The sequence below is a fragment of the Rhyacophila brunnea genome, unplaced genomic scaffold (genome assembly GCF_057557595.1).
Source record: "Rhyacophila brunnea isolate RB1 unplaced genomic scaffold, BYU_Rbru_1.0 scaffold_4, whole genome shotgun sequence".
Lineage (NCBI taxonomy): Eukaryota > Metazoa > Arthropoda > Insecta > Trichoptera > Rhyacophilidae > Rhyacophila > Rhyacophila brunnea.
This window is the reverse complement of record NW_028233068.1, coordinates 27,492,705-27,513,175: the sequence shown is the minus strand read 5'-3', so window position 1 is coordinate 27,513,175 and position 20,471 is coordinate 27,492,705. Positions and strand designations below refer to the sequence as shown.

Genomic DNA, 20,471 nt, shown 5'->3' with positions numbered 1-20,471 from the left:
TCTGTCTTGCACGAGTACACTATTTATCATTGTTATGCATTTATTGTTTACACTTTATCATAATTTATTAAACATAAAGGTTTTTGAAATGACAGGAACAACTTTTTTATAATTGAAATTTAGCAGTGCAAAATAACAATCAATGAAAAAAACATGTGAGATACACTGAGAAGAAGATTTCTTGTTATAACATGTTGAGAACCGCTAAATTCATTTCATTATATCCAATCAAAATTAGAACATAATAATAATAAACATTTGAAAAAAAATTAAATAAAGTACAAAAAATGGGAACCGCTGGTTTGCTATAGTCTACTATATAATCGGAATAATTATAGTAGAATATCAATCGCTGGAACAAAATATATGAGGTGAATTTAGAAAAAAATATCTTTTTATAAAATCTTGAGAACCACTGAATTTATTTTACAATATTTTACTATCCAATCAAAATAAGAATAGTAAGTTTAATAATAATAATTGTAGAAAATTAAATTTATTATACAATCAAAATAATTATAATAGGTGTAATAATAATCATTCGAAAAAAGTCTGAGGTAAAATTATTTAGAAAAAAAACATTTTATGAAATGTTGAGAATCACTGAATTTATTTGACTATAATTTACTATGCAAGTAGTAATATAGTTATATTTATTTTTATAATAAAAATTTATATTTTTATAAAATGTTGAGAACAACTAACCTTGCTTTTACTATACTTTAATACTATAATATCGTCACCGTTCAGGCAAAAGTCACCAACCCTGAAAATGGCAGTTTTGAGTTGAGTATGTCACCCGAAGCGTAAAATTATGTTCTTGGGGATGCAAAACTCACCTCGGTATATTAGTTAGTAAAATTTTGCTTAAATCCGAATTATTTGTTTTTCACTAAATGACTTTCGATAAAATCTTAACAAGCAAAAGTCATTATAGGTGAATAGACATTATTGACTCTATAAAAAAAAAATCCTTCGTTATAAATATACAAGCAAAAGTCACTATACTATGGATGGTGAGTTTTACTGATGCTTCTTTTGGCTAACATTGTTCAGATTATTAACAAACAAAAGTCACCAAACCATAATTTGAGCTACCTTGCCTCCTTTAAAACCTTCCAGATGTTTTAATTAGCATCAAAAAGTAAAAGTACCTTAAAGAAATTATTAAGAAGACATGAGAAAATAATGTAATGTAGATAAAACCTTAAAAACATTAAAATCTGATTTTCCCTGCATTTTCAAACTTTCAAATTGCGATATCTCAAAACTATGTTTTTAGGGTTGGTGACTTTTGCCTGAACGGTGACGATATATTGTGTAATAAAAATAGTAAAAAATAGATATAAAATGGCAAAATCACAAAATAAATAATATTGAATAATTATTATCGCGATCCAATTTCAATGCATGCAATCTGACTTAAGCAAAAAACTAAATAATATCCAAATATTTTGCTAAGGGTTGTGCAGAGGGTGAGGTTTACCTAAAATCGGCATAATATTCGAATCTCTCTTGAGTGACTGAAACAACGATACCTGGTTATCTAAATGTAAACAAAATAGAGCTGTATTGGAAACTTTTGAAAATAATATTTTTTATAATAATTTGTAGACATTATATGTATAAATGAATTTCTACATATTTGGGATCCAAACAGAACTGAAAACTGAAATTGCTATGCATAAAAAAATATTTTCGTAATAATTTATGAAATTTTGAACACATAGTTGTTTCCAATTTGGGCCTGGAATCTTCGACAGAACATCTGTTTCTGATAGTAGAATTCAAAATGTTTTTCAAAAGAGAATAAAAGGGGATGTAGGAATTTTACGGAATTGTAATATTTGCGTTTATTTACGTATTTTTTTCTCACTAGAAACAAATATTTATTTTATAATAACATCTAAAAATTGATGATAAATGTATTTGTGTTGTCTGTAGATAATAATTACATCGAAATTATTAACTTGGCATAGAAAATTTCGAATGAAATGGTGTCGCCGCACATACGCGGCGATACTAATCAAAGGGTTAAGCAAGGGGATACCCAACCCAAGTGGAAACCATTTAGAAAGTTCAATAGGCTTTCGGCAATGTTAATGTTTTAGTAGTAGACCATTGACCATCTGCGGGTTTTAGTCACGCAGCACTGTTGTGTCACCTTCCAGGAACTTGAGACATAAGCAATGGTTCTGTACATTCCTCATCAGTCAAACCTCATTGTTATTATTTGAGGATGTGGGAAATTGATAGTGGAAATCAGATGCTGCGGCTTTGGAGCTAGTTATAATTTTAGGCACACTTAAAACCCCATTAATTTGAAATCGATGGAACTGAAAACCACAAAATGTATAGCAAAGAAAAGTTTTTTTTTTTAGTTTAGTTCTATTAATCCTTTCTATGCCGCAATTAGTTAATTGATAGTAATTAACATAAGAATCGGTGTAATTAAGGCGTCCAAAGACGCTCTGGGCACTTAACCGGTTGAACCAGCGCTGACTATTTTGATTGATTCATTCATCATCATCAAAATTAGTGGAAATCTCACTAGGTATAAATTTTTTGAATTTCGATTTACGGCGAATTTTGAATTAACCGTGTTCGTATTAACAGAATTTTACTATAATGCTAATTTCAACCTTTGATTTTTAATCAATTCGATCAAATACAGGTTATTCCTTGACTTTCGCACTTGCAACCATTAAATTGACAAAGAAAATTGTTATTTATTGATTGCCAAAGGCCGGCTGGCATATGACAATGACTGAACTAAGCAATCATCCAGCTGGAAGGACTTAATAAACCTTAAAATAATCATACAATAAAAAGATAAATTGTGAACTACAATATCTAAAAATATATATAACATTTCAAAAGACGTAGCTGGCCAACAGAAAACAATGGGTTTATTTATTATTGTAAACCATCAGTTGTCGAAACGTTCAAGGTAATAGAATTTCTTGTCAGAGAAAGTAATAGACATAAAAAATAATAATATTTAATGAAAATGACCCAGTAGCCATTTCAATCCCCACAATATTGGATTTGGAAAAACTTGGATCATTGGAACCCATTATGTATTACTGTGTGTTAACCCGATTGCCGCGACCGTATTCCAGTAGAATACAGCTAGTATGTAAGAAATGCGCGACCGTATAGCAGTCAGATACGAAAATCTTGACCTGTAAATAACGCAAGAAATATTTTTCATATGGCACTGAAAATTTTATGAAATCCATCCGCCTACTTCCACCTATATAACTTTGTCAAAAATATGTTGTTTTAATTTCACAAACATCGATCTTTCGAACCCTCTCGATCTATTGAGATTCGTAGGTACAATTGCATCAGTTCAAATCTACGCAGTATTTTTCAACGGCTACACAGTAGGTATACAAATCATTTTCATTCGAAAATGTCAAATAAAGAAACAGAAATGTGTCAAAATATTTCTAAAAATATACTTGAACTTGTGTTCTGGATTATGTCATTTATTACACATGTGTTACCCCAACGTTGGGATTGAAAAGTTGAGATTGTTGAGAATCGATGTTTATAATAATTGAAAAGTAAGTAAGTATCCTAGTAAATATATACCCACAGTCAAGTTTTCTAATAACGTTTTGTGTTAAAATACTATTCATACAATTACACATAGGTGTGGTGTGTATCAATTGCTGAGTGAAGGTTCCTCCAAGATTCTCTATTTTTCGAAAGCAAAGTCAATCTCTGAAATGCATTGTTCGCGGTTATTGCTGAAAATATTGTATGCATTTTTATTAATTCAAAAGAAATTGATTGATTATCTAATCAGAGAGAAATTTTCAATCAGAACAATAATAGGATAAACGAATTGATGGTTTTCGTATCATCAACATCAGCCAAGGTCGTTCTACTGATTGACTAAGGTCTCCACTAGTTCCTATTACTCTTCTCGGTTCCTAATTAATCACTGCAGCGTCCATTCGTGCAACATAATGACTTTGTCAATCCAGTGTACCCAGTTGTACTGCGGCCCTGTGGTCTTTTATAGCTCCCTGGGTACTACGGTATGACATTTTACGCGATGAAGTCATTATACTATTTAATAACCATCAGAATGGCCCCACAAGGGGAGGCTGACAGGGCTCTAGCCTGGGGCTCATCACTGTTTCAACCAATCTTCCCGCATTTCCAGTGTATAATTTGAAATTACAAATATAACCGGTGTCTGACTCGCAAACCATTCTATTCAATATTCCATATTTAGTTATTTTCATAGGATTGAAAACCCGAAAAATAAGTCGGCCTAACCATGGAATCATTCCTTCATCCAAAGACAGGTTTTGTTTAGGCTTATAAACATTATTGAATTTGCCTAGAAAGTAGTCTAGGATTGGTTTTACCTTGGACAGTCTATCGGTGCTGTTTGCAATTGTTAAATTATTGACAAAATGCAGAAAAGTTAAAATTTGCCTAAATCTATTCCTAGGCATAGTTTTGCTAAAAATCGGTGTCTCAATTAGAGGTCTGTTGACCAATAGTCGTTTAAACACCCCTTGTGAACTATACCCATTATGATGACTAAACCAAACCACTTTTTTAGTTCACACACTGTAACATCACGCCATTTTGCTGTCTTATCTACATTTTTATATTTGTGGGATGTTTGTTGATGGTATAAATTTGTTTCCGAAATTATCGTATCGAACAAATCATCGCCAATAAATAACTCGGTCACTTCTTCAATGCTTTCAACATTGTTAGGAAAAATTTGCACCCCTGAGACACCTTCAAAGGCTTGATTATCCCTCGGTGGGTCAAACTCACTCCAATCTGCCGAGATATTGTCATTATCACTCTCACTTTCACTGGATGAAAGTAAATTCATTGCGCGCGGTCTAACTGTACATACACTTGAATCAGTATCACTATCGTCCGCGTCATCTCGTTCACAATCACTGGGAACCTCCGACAATGCATCCTCAAAATTTTCTAAATATGTTTCAACTCCTCTGTCCATTTTGAGGTGATTAAAAATAAAATTTATATATGAAAATTATAATCATAAAAGATTAGCAATAGAAGAGCAATTTTCACGACGTTTTGACCGATAGATAGTTCAGAAGAGACTGAATACAATTTACTTGTATAGATTGTATAAAAACTTATAAGACACTACCCAGATTTCTTTAATACCTACTAATAAGAGTAATATGAACCTATGATTTCTCAGAATGACTGAAAAAAAAAGGAAACAAACTTACATGGGGATGGGGTCGATCTGCAACAGGGATGATTTGAGAAGCAGAGATTTTTAAACATTGGGTATTTATAATATGATATAACATTATCATATTTGTTCGATAATGTTTGTAGCATGATTTTATCGTCGTTCTTATATTTTTATTAGATATTATTGTGGGTCTATAAGGGCAGATAATACTCACAAAAGATACAGTATGGGTAGGAAAAGCTTTTTTTTTCCACTTCCTCATCAAAACAAATATGGTTTCAAGTAAAATAATCTATTTACAGCTAAATTCTTGAGAATAGTGTACTTTTTCATGGTTTAAATCGTTCTAACCATCTGGGTTTCACCTTTCGGCATCTTCAGATTCAGTATAGGTCTATCGATGACGTAAACATAAGTTGCAATTGTGTATTTACCAATCAACCCATAAATGATAGGTGGAATTTGTTAATATCCATAATATATTTTTTTATGATTTTCTAAAATATTTGTATTCTACAATTGTATTTAAAGAGTTCATCCAATTAAATTCTCACACATATGAACATAAAAGCAAAGAAAACAATGTGAAAAAGTAGATTTTACATATTTAAAAAAAAGACCTTTTAGTAGATTTAAGTTTTTTTCACTACACATAAGTATGCAACCCACAGATATAGAACCACTGCTCAAATGGCATTGATTTATGCGGCGAAGTATCTGGAAGCCATCAAATCAAATTTGGTTAAGATATCTCAATTGGTTTACAAGTTATAGTGAATTTAGTGAAATGACAGTTTTTTGCGAATTTTTTGCAAAATCGCACGGCCGCCAGGTGTAGTTCAATAAAAAAACATGCGGACATTAAGCTGTTAACTAACCCCTTTTTACATACCTTAATTATTTCCTAAATTAGTTCCAAAAATGAATTCTGTTAATGTGGTTAATAATAATTGGTTACTGCCTATACGGAAATTATAAAAAAATTGCATTAGTGCTTTTAGTTTTCGAGATAGTGGCGGTAAAGCTGTTTTGCTTATGTCTATGACGCAATATTTTTTCCGGACATGTTGCTTACACTATTTGGCGTAGTTGTTTTTATTTAAATAAATTTATCATGACCAGCGGCGGCTTCTCTAATACCATGCATGTGCGCTGCACTCCTTTTTCCTAAACATCTCTCAATGTGCAACAATGTTATTCAAAAGTCATCACTCGTTTATCGCAATTTAATCCATGTAAATTACCAAAAGCATGCACCCACTGAACAGTCATCGAAAACGAGCGCCCTAATATCGATCTTGGTTTGCCATTCATATTAAATTGTATAATTACAGTTCAACCCGACACGTGAAACCCATAAACAAGTCATAAATACACAAAATATTATTGGCCTTTTGGGACGCAGCACAAAATTCGACACAGAAAAAAAAACAGTATACGCGGAAAAATGTAGTAACTGAGATTTAGCAGGATTGATAAAAAAATAGATTTAATCTATAAATTCATTGAAAATAGGCTGATATTGAATACAAATTGATTATCACCATAAATATTATGGATACGATCCTTAAATCGTTCTATATTTGAATATAATTTATAAAAAATTAATTTCTTAGTTACCATGTTCTTTCTCAAAGTGAGTGAATTATTATAACATGTCATATTTTTAACAATGCAGGCATTTTGCCGGAGTGGCTGGCGCGGTGTTTTATTGCTTTTTGTAGACGAAGGAACTGACGCCTTGTCGAGAGTCGAAAAATACATACCTACTTATTCAAAACAATCGATAGTTATACATTTTTTTTTTTAATATTTTATTTACTTACAATACAATTCAGTATGTTTCTGTCGTTGCGATCTATAGTCGGCGTTTTTTGGGTGTTTTGTCACGTTATTTTGATAATTTTGTACATAAAAATAAATTTTGAATAAAAGATTCCTAATAATACATATAATTATAGTGTATGTGTTTTAAAATGATGTGGGTAAACGTAGACTTTATCAATAATAATAAGAATTCCTTCGAAGAGAGTCAGAATAAAAAAGGATGGTCCGATGACATCTGTGTAAAGTGAAAATTCTTTTTCAACCATTAAAAGAATTTAAGTCTTAAGTTTTAAAAGTCTTTAAGAAATACTTACCATGAATCAGGACAGACTTAACTGTCTACTTGTGTTAAGCATTGAGAACTGTAACATGCGTTAGAAAAGGACAAACTGCAGCAAAAAAAGCATATATTATTTTTTTAAATCGCGTAAGTACGAATTCGCGTAAGTCAAGGACTTACTGTAGTTGAATATATTATGAAATTATACAACAATGATTAAAAATGATCGATAACCTTGTTTTTTCTTTATTTTTTACGAAGTCTATGATTAGATAACTATGTTCTCATATGATCCTTTATAATAGTATGTCAAATTTGTTATTGTTAGGTTGGGAAGACGTACACCTGCAGCGTGGCATCGGTGGATGAGTCAGCTGGAGAAGTTCTTCTACTAGTCAGATGTGGCTACAACAACTACGAAGGGAAACTCACGCAGTGGATGGGAGCCGATGCTAAACAAACGAGTCCTTCCAGCAAAACATCTATTGATGGTAAATCTTCCGGTGTGTTTATGATTAACAATAAAAATAAAAAAACAAATGAATTTCACACTCATTTTGCTGCAAAAATGAACCAACCTTGTCACAAAATGAGTTGCAAGTATACATAAAGGCATGTACTCATTCTTCATTACATCATAATTAAAAATATTGGAGATGATATAAAATACAATTACATATATATGTTGTAGAGCGCGTAAACACGCTTGTGGCATACGTCCGGTAAAATCTGATTACCTAAAAATTGTTCTGCCATCATAAGCTTAACTAAATTTAAAATTAAAGTTGCAAAAATATAATTGTTTACCATATTATTATCTTATATTGATAATCATTTGACTCTAATCGTCACCCACAAGTCAAAGAGACCCAAGTCAATATATGCCTGATCTGAGTTCTGAATAGGGAAATATAACTTCCGTAACCCTCGAATATGTGTCAAAACACTATATCTCAATTCACTCTTATCAAAACTTATTATAGCAAAACATGGATTTGAGGTTTTGTAAATTCACTACCTGACAAATTGGCAGTAATAATATTTGGTGATCCTACTGTTAGCTGGTGGGAGCACATTAGTTAGGTACCCAATACAAGTTATTGTTATCGTAGATAGTCAGTCAAAGAAAAAAGTTTTGTCAAGCAAGTAACTACAGTGTTATGGTTATCTGGACTAGTTACTTGTAGTTTATGAAACGATACCTAGATACAAAGTGGGTCCACAATTCCAGGCAATTGAACAAGTTTCTTTTGTCTTATCGTAACAAAATATCCATATTTAAAGGACATAATATGTCTTTGAATTGTATTGTATATTGGATGTACGTAATTTGGTTAATGTTCATTTCCTCACGTGAAACTTGTTAAATTCATTAAACATCAAACACATTTGGCAGATGGTCATCTTGATATATGTTTGCATTTTGCTACTATTAAACACAAAGTTAATCAAGGAAAGTAATTTCTGACGCCAAATATTTTTCGGCAGTATTATTTTCTAAAATTAATTGCAGTGAGATGGTGTCACCAGACGAAAAAACCCCTGGCCCGCAGTTTCAAATCACAAATCCGCAACCTAATCAAACGCCTTCTAATTAGGGTTCACCACCCCTGATTTACGAAATAACATCATCACGGCACATTTCAACAGCGGCAAAAAGGGCGAGTACCTAAGCCCAGCTACTAGGAAATGGTAACTTGCCGAGAGACAAACAAAAATTTACCGTAATTTTGTTTCATCCCTTTGCCCCTCCCTCCTGTCTCATCACCCATAGATCCGTCGGAGATAATTGCAGGCAGTACAAATTCTCCCGGGAGAGTGGTAGGTGTCTAGGACCACGCGCTCAGCGTGGCCCGGTCGGCCCACCTCAACGCGAAGTGCAAAGCCACGCTTGCCCCAATATGATAAATTAGTGAATCTCTTTCCCCGTTATTGTGTTAATAATAATCCCTATAACCACCTCAAAACCACGCGCCGCATCCTCGATAAAACGTTTTCGCGCCAGTTTGGCCAATGTGTTCAAACACGTGCTCCCACATAGTGACTGTGCGATAGCTAAATCTAAGACTCCTGTGCAAGTGTAATTAATGATGTAATCCAACCAATGTCTGAAAAGTTAATGTAATTAAACGTCCCTGCGCAGGGAAATTGTCAAATCAAAGACGTGTTTTATCTTGAATTATATGTCCTGATGTCCACACAACCCTCAATCAAGGTGATACTCGTGAAGAATGCTGCCAGCATACATGTGAGTTCTCCACCCATTCTTCTCGGTATCAATGGATATTGCAATTAGGTATTGAGACATCTAAACCAATTCGAAAATAAACTGAACAGTCAAATAGAGTTGTAGAAATGTTGAATAATTAATAGTGTATGTACGCCTTAAATCATGTGAATGTGGTAGTGATTGATTACCATCACCTGATAAAATCCAAAAAATCTTGAATGCTCTCAATGTTTTCATGAACTTACCAACTTTCTCTGATACTCTGATACACCAAAGGAGTGTCCAAATAGTAAGAAAGAAAAAAAATCAATTCAAACATGGCAAAAGAGTTCAGGCACAGAAAAAAATTGGCGACTAAAAATATTGAATAATTTTCAATTTTAAGAAGAATATACATACAATATAGATACAATGCCAAAAAATCGGTAACAATATGTGGATTGTTTACAGATAGCGCTTACTTAATATTAGTTAATAAAACATCTTCATTTAATATTAAAATGCAATTAAAATATTAGGTAAAGTATACAGAAATAAAAAGAAAATTATTTTAAATAAGATATCATATCTGCCCGATGCAATTATTCATCAGTAACTGAATAAAATTCATTTTTATTTTTCATTAAAATCAATGTTTTTAAATCGAAATAAAAAAGTAAGTACCATTAATTGACAAAACCGTATGAGGATCTCGAGAAAATTATTAGATAACATTAAATTGATAATTTTGTTTGAAAAACTACATGGAACAATAAAAAATTACATACAGTTGAACCCTTATTTTTAGCTGTTTAGTCACTTTCTCTTTGAAATAAAAAATAATTTTTGTTTTTCCCGTTGAATTAATAAATAATAAATATTTGATGCTTCAATTTGACAAAAATTCTATGCTTTCTCCCCTTTGATAACCAACAACTTTATTTAAAGTATAAAAACTTGATGTCATTAAATATTGCATTTGCTCATGATACCAATAAAGAAATCGTTTTGACTGTCGAAAATATGTGAATTAAAGTAAAAGAATTAATTGATCTCACTGTGACGGAGAAACATGAACAATAAGAAATTCAGACGTTGCCAAGTTGTTATAGTACATTGACCCGTTAAAATTTAAAGATTCACCTTCTAAAATCCCCTTATTAGATATATAATTAACCTTTTCACCGCGTAATGGTCACCCCAGTTTACCACATTTGTCTGCAGCATGACAATATACATTCCTAATAATTTTACAACATGACTTGAAATATTTCACTACACTGAATTACCAACATGAACTTATTGTATTACTTACTATTAAAAATATATATATTATATATATATATATTATATATATATATATAAGGGCAGGCGGAAAGAAAAGATTCACAAAAATCGCAATCGAAAAAAAAAATAGAAAACATTGTTCAAACTGTAATCTCAGACAGAAAACTATAAATTAAACTAGAGTGAATTGTGATTGTAATTAATATTAACTAACATGTAAGAACTTTCAATTTCGAGTTTAATAAATTAATGATATTCTTTCCACCTTTTTATGTTTCAAGCTTCAATTATTTGTTTTAACATGAGATTATTTTTTCCGTTGCATTCTATGTCGAAATTAGCACCAAATGGCAATTTGTTTCGGCTGATAAACTCTTAAATGCAATAAATATAGGCAAAATAAAATTGGACGTGGGACTATTTGTATCTCACTTTTTAATTTACTCCGTATAAGGTACATATTTCCGTGGCACTGTCATGAGTTAACCAGATGCTACAGCATGGGAGACGCCCTTTTCAATATTGAACGTTCCCTTATTGGTTGACTTAAACACGCACGAAATCAACCAAGCTTTAAATAATATGAAACACAGAGTTGGCGCTTTTTGTAATAAATCGAGACTTAAAATATTTTTTTTCACAGGGTTATGTCGCGTTTTGGAATTCATAGATCAATACATATTGTGTAAAATTATACAAAGAATACGTGCGTATTTTTTTCTCTATTTTGACCAAATGTGGACTTATCGCTTTTTGGAATTAGACGCCTCATATACCTGCTCACCATGACATGATAGAAAGGGTTGAAATAAAAAAAACTTGGATGTACAATGATTTTTTTTATTTATTATAAAACAATTTATGTCAGGAATACATTCATAATTGCTCATATTTTTATAGACCATTTTTTTTATATAAGTAGGTAATGAAATGTATAGATTAATTCACCTCATTACAATTTCCGTGATTTGCCATTATTTCTGACTATCGCACTCAGTAATATTTTTGTCTATAATTATGCATAATGTATTTATATTATGCCAATAATTATTAATCTATTCAGTTCTTCATACAGAATACAATAACATAGTATCTTACTTCTTACTACAATAGTGCTATATAAACAGTATTTTGGCAATCTCACTTATGCGATGATTGCAAATCAGTGTGATGATCGAACAAGTCAAATCCTTGTGAATGACAAATAAAATTAGCTTCTTCAGTCACTGTCCGCACTTTTGGATAACTTTCTTGAGATTTCATTGCTGTTTTTGTAGTGTAGGTGAATTTCAAAACGGTGAAACGCAATTTTTATCCAGTACTTATTCCACTTTTACATATAAATTGTGTTTTATTAAATAAAAACAACAATACAATGCAGTTCCACCATGAATTGACAGTTAACAAAATAAAAGTATAGGTGAATATTAGTCGGCTCTCAGTCGTCTCGTGTGCCGCACAGCCATAAATCAAACCTTCACGAGAATGGCGGTCCAGTGTTGCTTGTGGAGACCACACACACCTACCTACGACGTATTCGACACGTACGCGAGACGAGTTTTGATGTCAGAATCGGCTTAGAGCCAGAGGTATGTTGTCTAAGCCAATGCTGCGTCGGTATTCAAGATTGGCGACTTTGGAATCTGCTACCTTCAATAGCCACCCCTGGATTGGGGAGACGAAGAAATGCAGTTCGCAATGTGATCCATGTATTTACATCTTCCATTGACTATTGTCTACCTACGTATAACAGTCTTGTACATAGTCTATTATGCGATTGATGATTTTGCACCCTTCATCAATCTTTCCCATATTCTCCACAGTGAGATGTATGATTTACTCCCAGGAATGGTAGAGGGCATCATAAGCATAGGTAGAATGACATTTTGTTGGCTATACAACATCTATTACTCGGCTCGCACATCAGAATTCGCCTCATGCGCCGCATGTCGAAATCATCGATGTGACGTCATCGTTATCGTCATAACACATGCTGTCAAATGGAGCTTCTCAGATTGGCCGAATGCGACAGGTCGACTATCGACTCTTTTAACATGTTGGATGTCGCGAGCACCGAGAAAATGCCAGACCGCTCCTGCGCAAAGCTCTCGATGCGGCCATTTTTAAATCTAGACGTCAGTGCGCGCACGCCGGTCACTGGGTGCTTTTTGAGTTTTGCTGCAATAAATGATCCACTGTGCATGGATATTATGCCTAATAATTGACGGATGAATCCAATATTTTCGCCTTCTGCTTAAAATTCTGCGGTACCAATACATATTAATCGCTGTTTCAGCGTCCGATGACATATTTGCGTAATGGCGCTGGGCAGCGTACTTATTATTTTGACGTTTCGAGTCGCTAGTGACGCTAATAGGCATGCGCGTCCGTCACGTGCAACAGTGTTTTGCGCGGCTCGGAACTCGGTCGCGTCAAACAAGGCGAGTTTTGACATGAGAGCCGCCTGCCTCTCGGTGTCCATGGCATCAGGGATCTGATATGACTGACTTAGGATAGGGACGTGTACTGCAAGTTGGTAACCAACCTTCGATAGAAGACAGTTTGACAAAACATCAGTCTCAGTGTTGCCATATTTTTCTATGCTGATTATAGTACAAAGGCGTAAAAAATATATAGTACAGGAACATTTTTCGTCTTGAATCCTTTAAAATTATAGTATTTTGGTATATTTGGCGTAAAATTATAGTATTTTACATTTTTCATGAAAAAAAATTTTAATATTGTATTATAATTATAGTACGGTTGGCATCACTGATCAGTCTCTTCTTTAGATAAAATATTTCTAAAGCTTATGACATATGAGGCGTCTATTTCCAATACCCGCTAAATCCATAATCACGAAAAAATCATGTTTTGGTTGTTTCGTGTCTATGAATAAGAATCAGTGCGGCCTGTGTATTTATTTTGTTCCTAAATACGTTATATCCCTAGGAAAAATGACTCTAAAGTTTCAAGTTATTTCCTATATCCGCCATCTCCAGACGGCAAATCGTTCCCATATCCGCCAAATCCTTCATCAGCCAATGAATGCTATGCATTGCGCGGTAATGCAAGATGGCGGTCTAGCTCTCAAACAGTGAATATCGTGTCCATTTCGTCTGTGTTTTTACCAAGTTATAATGTCGGAATTATTGAAAAATGTACAAAAAAGTTCTCTAAATAAAGGATGGAAGCATATCCAGTAATGATTTTTATGGAAAAAAGAAATACAATGCAATGAAAGGTAAATGAAGTTCTTAATATTTCCCTCTAATTTTTCAGAACGACTGGGTGTTTAACAAATTGTGTTGAAATATTGTTTTGTGTTAAATTATTAATTTATAATATTATGATTATATATACATGGCAGTTTTCAAGAATGCAACATCTCTTTGTAAAATGAATTATAAGTACTTAATTATCGAAAGACCTAGTGAAGACTAGTGAATAAAAAACGTTTATTGATGGGTTAACATTGTATCAGTCATTTGGCCCCCGAGAATAATTCAATGCAAATGACATAAACAAACAAATTAAGAGGACTTCTACAGAATTGGCCTTGAGAATTGAAAATATGATTTTTTAACATGTGGTCCATAATATCTGGTCTACTAGTTAATATAAAAAGGTCGTGTCAAAGTTGTTTGTGTTAATAAATTTGCTCTGTGACTGATCCGACTCATATTTCACATTTATTTCATAAGACATAAATCATAATATATATTTATAATTTTAAATTTTTATTTATAATATATATTATTTAAGTTTTGTGCATCTAATGCCGGGTCCACACTGGCAACAAGTTAATTTGCTGGCAACCTCGTTAGATTTTACGATAATTATTGTAAAATTTCTTAAGCAATTATGGTAAGTATCGTAAAATTTAATGAGGTTGCCAGCAACTTGTTGCCAGTGTGGAAATGGCTTAATATCCACATCCTGGGGTTAGCTAATTCAGGAAGTCAACACCCATGATAGAATTTTTTCCAGTTTTGGTTGCATTATATTCCAAAACTCTTCTGTAAAAATCGTTTCCGAGTTTATAAATGGAAATTTCTCGGTGTACATAGTAAACAAACCTACGAATAAAAAAAGACAAAAAGGAACATACTGATTCATCGCAGTAAAATCTGGTTATTCAAATTTGCCATTTTGAAAAGCGACGATTTTGCGTAAACAAATATCACGTGGTCTGTACGTGTGCGGCAAACTTCGAATGTGTTTGTAATTTTGTGCAAAGTGCGAATGTAATGTTTTCAAATAATTGATATGGATTAATTATACCATCGTATTATTTTCTCGAATTCATAAACATACTATAATAGTATTTGAGTATCAACCTATGTTCAATTTGAATTGGGTTATTATAATAATATACCCGTATATATATCAATAGTATGTTTGCTACAAAATCCACCCAAGTTATCAGTACGTACTTGCACAGGTTTGATTAAAAACCATGATGAAATTAACATTTAAAAAATATGAATGCTTAATATTATTTTGACAGCCCTGTTTTCTGATCAGCTTCATCTCGCAGGTGTCCATAAAATAATAATAATTCTCTGCACTGCAGAAATTATCAGTAATAATAATAATATTTCTTGAAATAAAATCTCTGATGATTAGTGATTTTTGCTATTTAAATTGACATAGTTACGAAGCCGAGGTCCTTTTTATACTGAATTATATTTGAACAAGATTTTTACACATATCTTGAGTTTCTTGAGTGTGTACGTACCTACTAATAATTATTAGGTCAATTTAAAAAAAAAAATTTTAATATAAATTTTACTTGTAGCAAATCCACAAGCCAGTGAAAAATGTTATTTACACACTATTCATCTTCAAATAATAACCTACATAATAATTTAATTGTGGACAATGCCTATTTTTTGGTCAATTATTATGTAGGTACTTCATGTAAATTATATTTAAGTAGCTTTTAATTTAAAAAAAATAGATTGTAAATTACAAAGGACATAATAAAATAACATGCAAACACTGTCTTATCTAGAATTATTCTTATGTATAAATATTCTAGATGCTAATGCTCGTGAAGCATGTTTGCCATAAAAAGTATTTCAAATTTGAATAGGTATAACAAATTCCTATAAGAATAATTTTGACTATAACGAACGTATTAATAACACCTTGTAAATGTGAATCAAAACAAAGTTTTTTTTTTCCAATAGAGTAATAAAATGTATGATTGAAAGTGATGTGAACATAAACATTTTTAGAACACGCGACAATTATTTTGTGTGATTTTTTTTACTTATGTTATATTGTTAAAATGCTGTGGTTTTTTTTATTTTATGTGATTGTTTACGTTTTTTTGTAAGCTTTAAAAGTGAAACAATACACGTTTACGGCGCGAATATTCTGCTGCTGCTGTAGAGTCAAGTTGACAGCAATAGTGATTGCTAATAATTGGTTGGTGATAAAGAAACCCATTGTTTATTGCGACTGCCTGCTTCCTTGACATTTTTATTATGTTTTGTTGATCATTTTAATGTGTAACACAGTCAAACAGTATTTTTAATTGTAGGTATCTTTACTTCAAATTCTTTTTTATTTAAAATTTAATCGAATACCTACAAAACGTAATATGCAGGTACCTAGGTATTTTTTATTATTGGTGACGGCATATCGAAGTAATTACGTAATTTAAGAATATACCTACACAAATTTTTACTTTAGACAAATACCTTCCATTTGTGGAACCTATGCAGATAAAATGTTTTAAACAATAAACCTGTAAATATGTAAACATCAAGTAGCTTAAAGTTTCAAGTAGAATGGCGTATAATTAATGTACCTAACTACATATCTGTTTGAAAATTACCTACTAAGTACCTACTTAATTTTGCATTTTTTTTAAATAATGGACGATTTTTAAATAATATGCACCTATAAATTAATATTATATACCTACTAAATATTCTACCTGCATGCTAGTATTGTCTATAGCAGAGATTTCTCTCGATTGATCGCGCGCGCAAGTGCGGCAGCGGACACATTCGTGTGCGCAATGAAAAATGATAAGGAATCTAATTAGTATAATATTCTTTTTTTTATTTTTGTGAAAACCTGTTTTTTTCGAATTAACTGTTATTTTGTATACATTTTCAAAAAGGCGGTAACAATTTCCTTGTTTTCCAGTTGAGAACCCCTGTAGCTATAGCTCTACTCTATAGTTTTTATTATTTTATGTCATTATTTTTATTATGGAATCAATTTTATTCAATAAAAATATTTAAAACTAAACTTGCACTTACATAATTATTGCTGGTAACTCTGTATCATGCTGAAACAAATGTTAATTTATTACCATCGAACGACGCCAAATCCAACAGTGATTACTTACTAACTCCGCCAAATCCTGTGATAACAATCAAACTCCGCTACCTCCAAACGGGTTTTGCATTTTTTATACTATAAAACGAAAATATTTCGGCAATTTATTGTTTAATCCTAAAGATTCATACTTCTTAACATACGTGCATTTTTATTTGTTAAATTTAAGCATGTAATTTCCTTATACAGAAAATGTCCATTTGCCAAAATTGCTTGCGTGTGGATTTGGCGGGTATTGGAAATAGACGCCTCATATGACATATCCACTCGAATGTGTATTCTTGGAGCTCTTCAAGTCTTGCAGGATTTTTTTCTCATGTTACATTAGGCATTGGTTGTACAGAATACAATAACATAATATCTTACTATAGTAGCGATTGTGCTATAAAAACAGTATTTTGGCAATCTGACTTATGCGATGATTGCAAATCAAGTAGGCGATGATCGAACAAGTCTTATCTACAATATCTATACTTACTATCAGTACTTATAGACCACTAAAGTGATAAATATTATCAAACTTAGGGTAGGCTTGTATCAAAATATTTGCACTTATTGTAACCATTACAATAAGTTGGTTTTTATTGTTGCAATAAGTCCTATATTTTAACAGCACCTATCTTGCTGCTATAAGATTTAAGAGAGTGAAAAGTAAGCATGCCTTGTATAAAGGCATTCGGAAAATAATCATTTGACGAATCGTCGAATGGAAAATAGTTATATGTCTTAAAATAAAGACATCGAAGAAATTTCTTCTGGACGCGTTCTAAAATAAGCTTATAAGAAACCCCATAAGGACTCCAGATAATCGACCCATATTCAAGAATGCTACGCACTAATGAGACATAGAGTGTATGTAAGACATTGGGTTCTTGAATGGTTTGGATTGTCGCATAATGAATCCTAGAAGCTTACTCGCACGTAGAGCTGCAGAAGTCCTATGCGAATGAGAAGATAATGAAGAATCTAAAATTATCTTTCGCCTCAGATTGACACTTTAATATACTTTTTGACATTATATAATTATATTGTTCTTGACCTAGAAAAAGTAATATAGAAACATTTTTCAGTATTAAATTCTAATTTATTATTTTTTAACTGTCAAGTGAACCAATGACAATATTGAAGTGAACTGGGATTTCGCTGCAATATGCAACAGTCCAATTCATTGCGAATCGGTGCATATCATTTTAAATCATCTGCAAAAAGTAAAAATTCAATTCCATCCAAAACTTAACTGAAACTAAGGATTGAGTTCAAAGAGTTTTTACACAAAATCATTTGTTTACATGCCATTTTACAAAATTTATGATTCGTCAATGTAAACAAACACAATTATAACAGTTAATATCAGTAATCAGACGAATTAAATAAAAATTTATTAGCCGCGTACTGACTGAGCGAGCAGCCTCGTGTGCTCGTCAGGCAGTCTTGCCATAGATTAATATATGTAAAAGCCTCGCGAAGCAAATACCCAGTCAGTCAGTACGCGACTCGCCCGAGCGTTGTCGTGACCGATCCAATCATTGTCAGTTTATTGATGCTCAAAGGGGCTGCGCGCGGTTGCCTCGGGTAGCGTTCATTTCATTGCAAGCTGGCTCGCGAGCTACCTCGCGCACCGATTTTCGCAAAGCGAATGCCCGAGGCTGCTCACTCAGTCAGTATGTGTCTATTTGAAAATGAGTTTTGTAATTATGAAATAAGGATTTTATATCACAGCGTTTAACCCTTTTACTCCCATTCGACCGATATTTCGGCCCACCATACCTATGCGAAAACTCCTGGGCTATCTGGGCCGACCCATCGGCCGAAAGTTTGGCACCAAATTCACGATTTATTCCTAATTTTTTCCCATCATATTTCATCTGGTGTAGACAAAGTACTATATTCACTTTGTGTTGGGTGTGACTAACATTTATTTTAGTGTCAGCACTTGTTTATAATTATGTCACACCCTAATAACTCACAAGTCATAATTGCTCTGCTGTGGAACTTGAGACCAAAGAGGGTCATAAAAATAATAAAACATTATTTTTATGACACATTTTAAATTCTGATATTTCTTTTAGTTGTTTTATGATTCATATATCACATTACAAAATGAATTTTGTAAGTTTTATGAACTGACCAAACAAACAATGGATGCCCACTGTACTTTTGGTAGGATGGTGAAAAAATATATGAATTAATATTATTATAAATGATTTAGTGCTTTGAAACTTATTTTTTGAAATTACTTCATTCCCATATCAGTTAGTCCTCGATACTGTATCGAATTCTCTTGCGATTTCGAGAATTGAATAATATTCTTGAATACCTTGACACTACGATTTTTTTTGATTACTTTATAAAAATTTTATTTCATAGAGAAATAATATGTTTATTTTTTTTTCTGTACTAGATAAGAATAGATTATATTATAAAATTTGATATATCAATTTTAAATAAAAAAAATGTTGTCACACTTGTTTTGTAGTTCAAACATAGTTTTATCCGTTCATTTCTAAATAAATATTGATCATTATTTTTTTTTTTTTATTGGTGTAAACTATCAATATTATTACTTATTGCTTTATATACGAGGGTGGGTCAATAATTCCTTAGAAAAAAGCATTAAAACAGTTTTTATTTTTGTATTTTTTTTTTATTTCTCAACATAATCTCCTTGGAGCTCAATACACTTGGTTAGATGTTTCTCAATTTTTTTTAAACCGTCAGAAAAATAAGTTTTCGGAAGGTCCTCAAAATAAGCATTTGTCCGATCGATGACTTCATAATACTCATGATTCATAATATTTTTAAAATAGATAAACATGTCAATACGGCAGTTAAATATAATGTCACCGATCGGAGCCGGGGGGGGGGATGCAATGAGATTTCTTTAATCTGTTGGATAAAATATGCAATGTCAACAATGCGTCTTCCGGAAGGTGTGTATTTCTGAATGACTTTGTTGGTTCGCTCGAAGATCAACGGTGGCAAATCGTCGTTGTCATCAGTCATCGTAATATCTAAATCCTCTTCATACAACACTGGTTTCTGTACCATGGACGCTCCTGGCTTACTCGATTTGGAATACGTTTGCAACACGGGATTCGTAGAAATGTTCATAAAACGACGAAGATTCGCAAACGTTATTTTCCATGGTTACATCAAATTCGTAGACGTCATTTGCCATGCTGACTTTTGATTTGAAGGTTATATCGGCATCTATTGCCAACGATGCATTATTTAAGTTCTTGTAATTTCTCGCGGTTGGCATGTAATTTCTGCACCAACTTAGACTGGTT

General features: G+C 32.4%; 1 protein-coding gene across 1 annotated transcript in view; it reads left to right on the top strand.

Moving 5' to 3' along the window:
* LOC147067189 (uncharacterized) overlaps positions 1–20,471 on the top strand; it is a 99,551-nt gene that overhangs the window by 69,011 nt on the left and 10,069 nt on the right. The window contains exon 14 of the mRNA XM_085954896.1: positions 7,654–7,816. Coding sequence (XP_085811022.1) covers positions 7,654–7,816 — 163 coding nt within the window. The remainder of the gene's footprint in view (positions 1–7,653; positions 7,817–20,471) is intronic.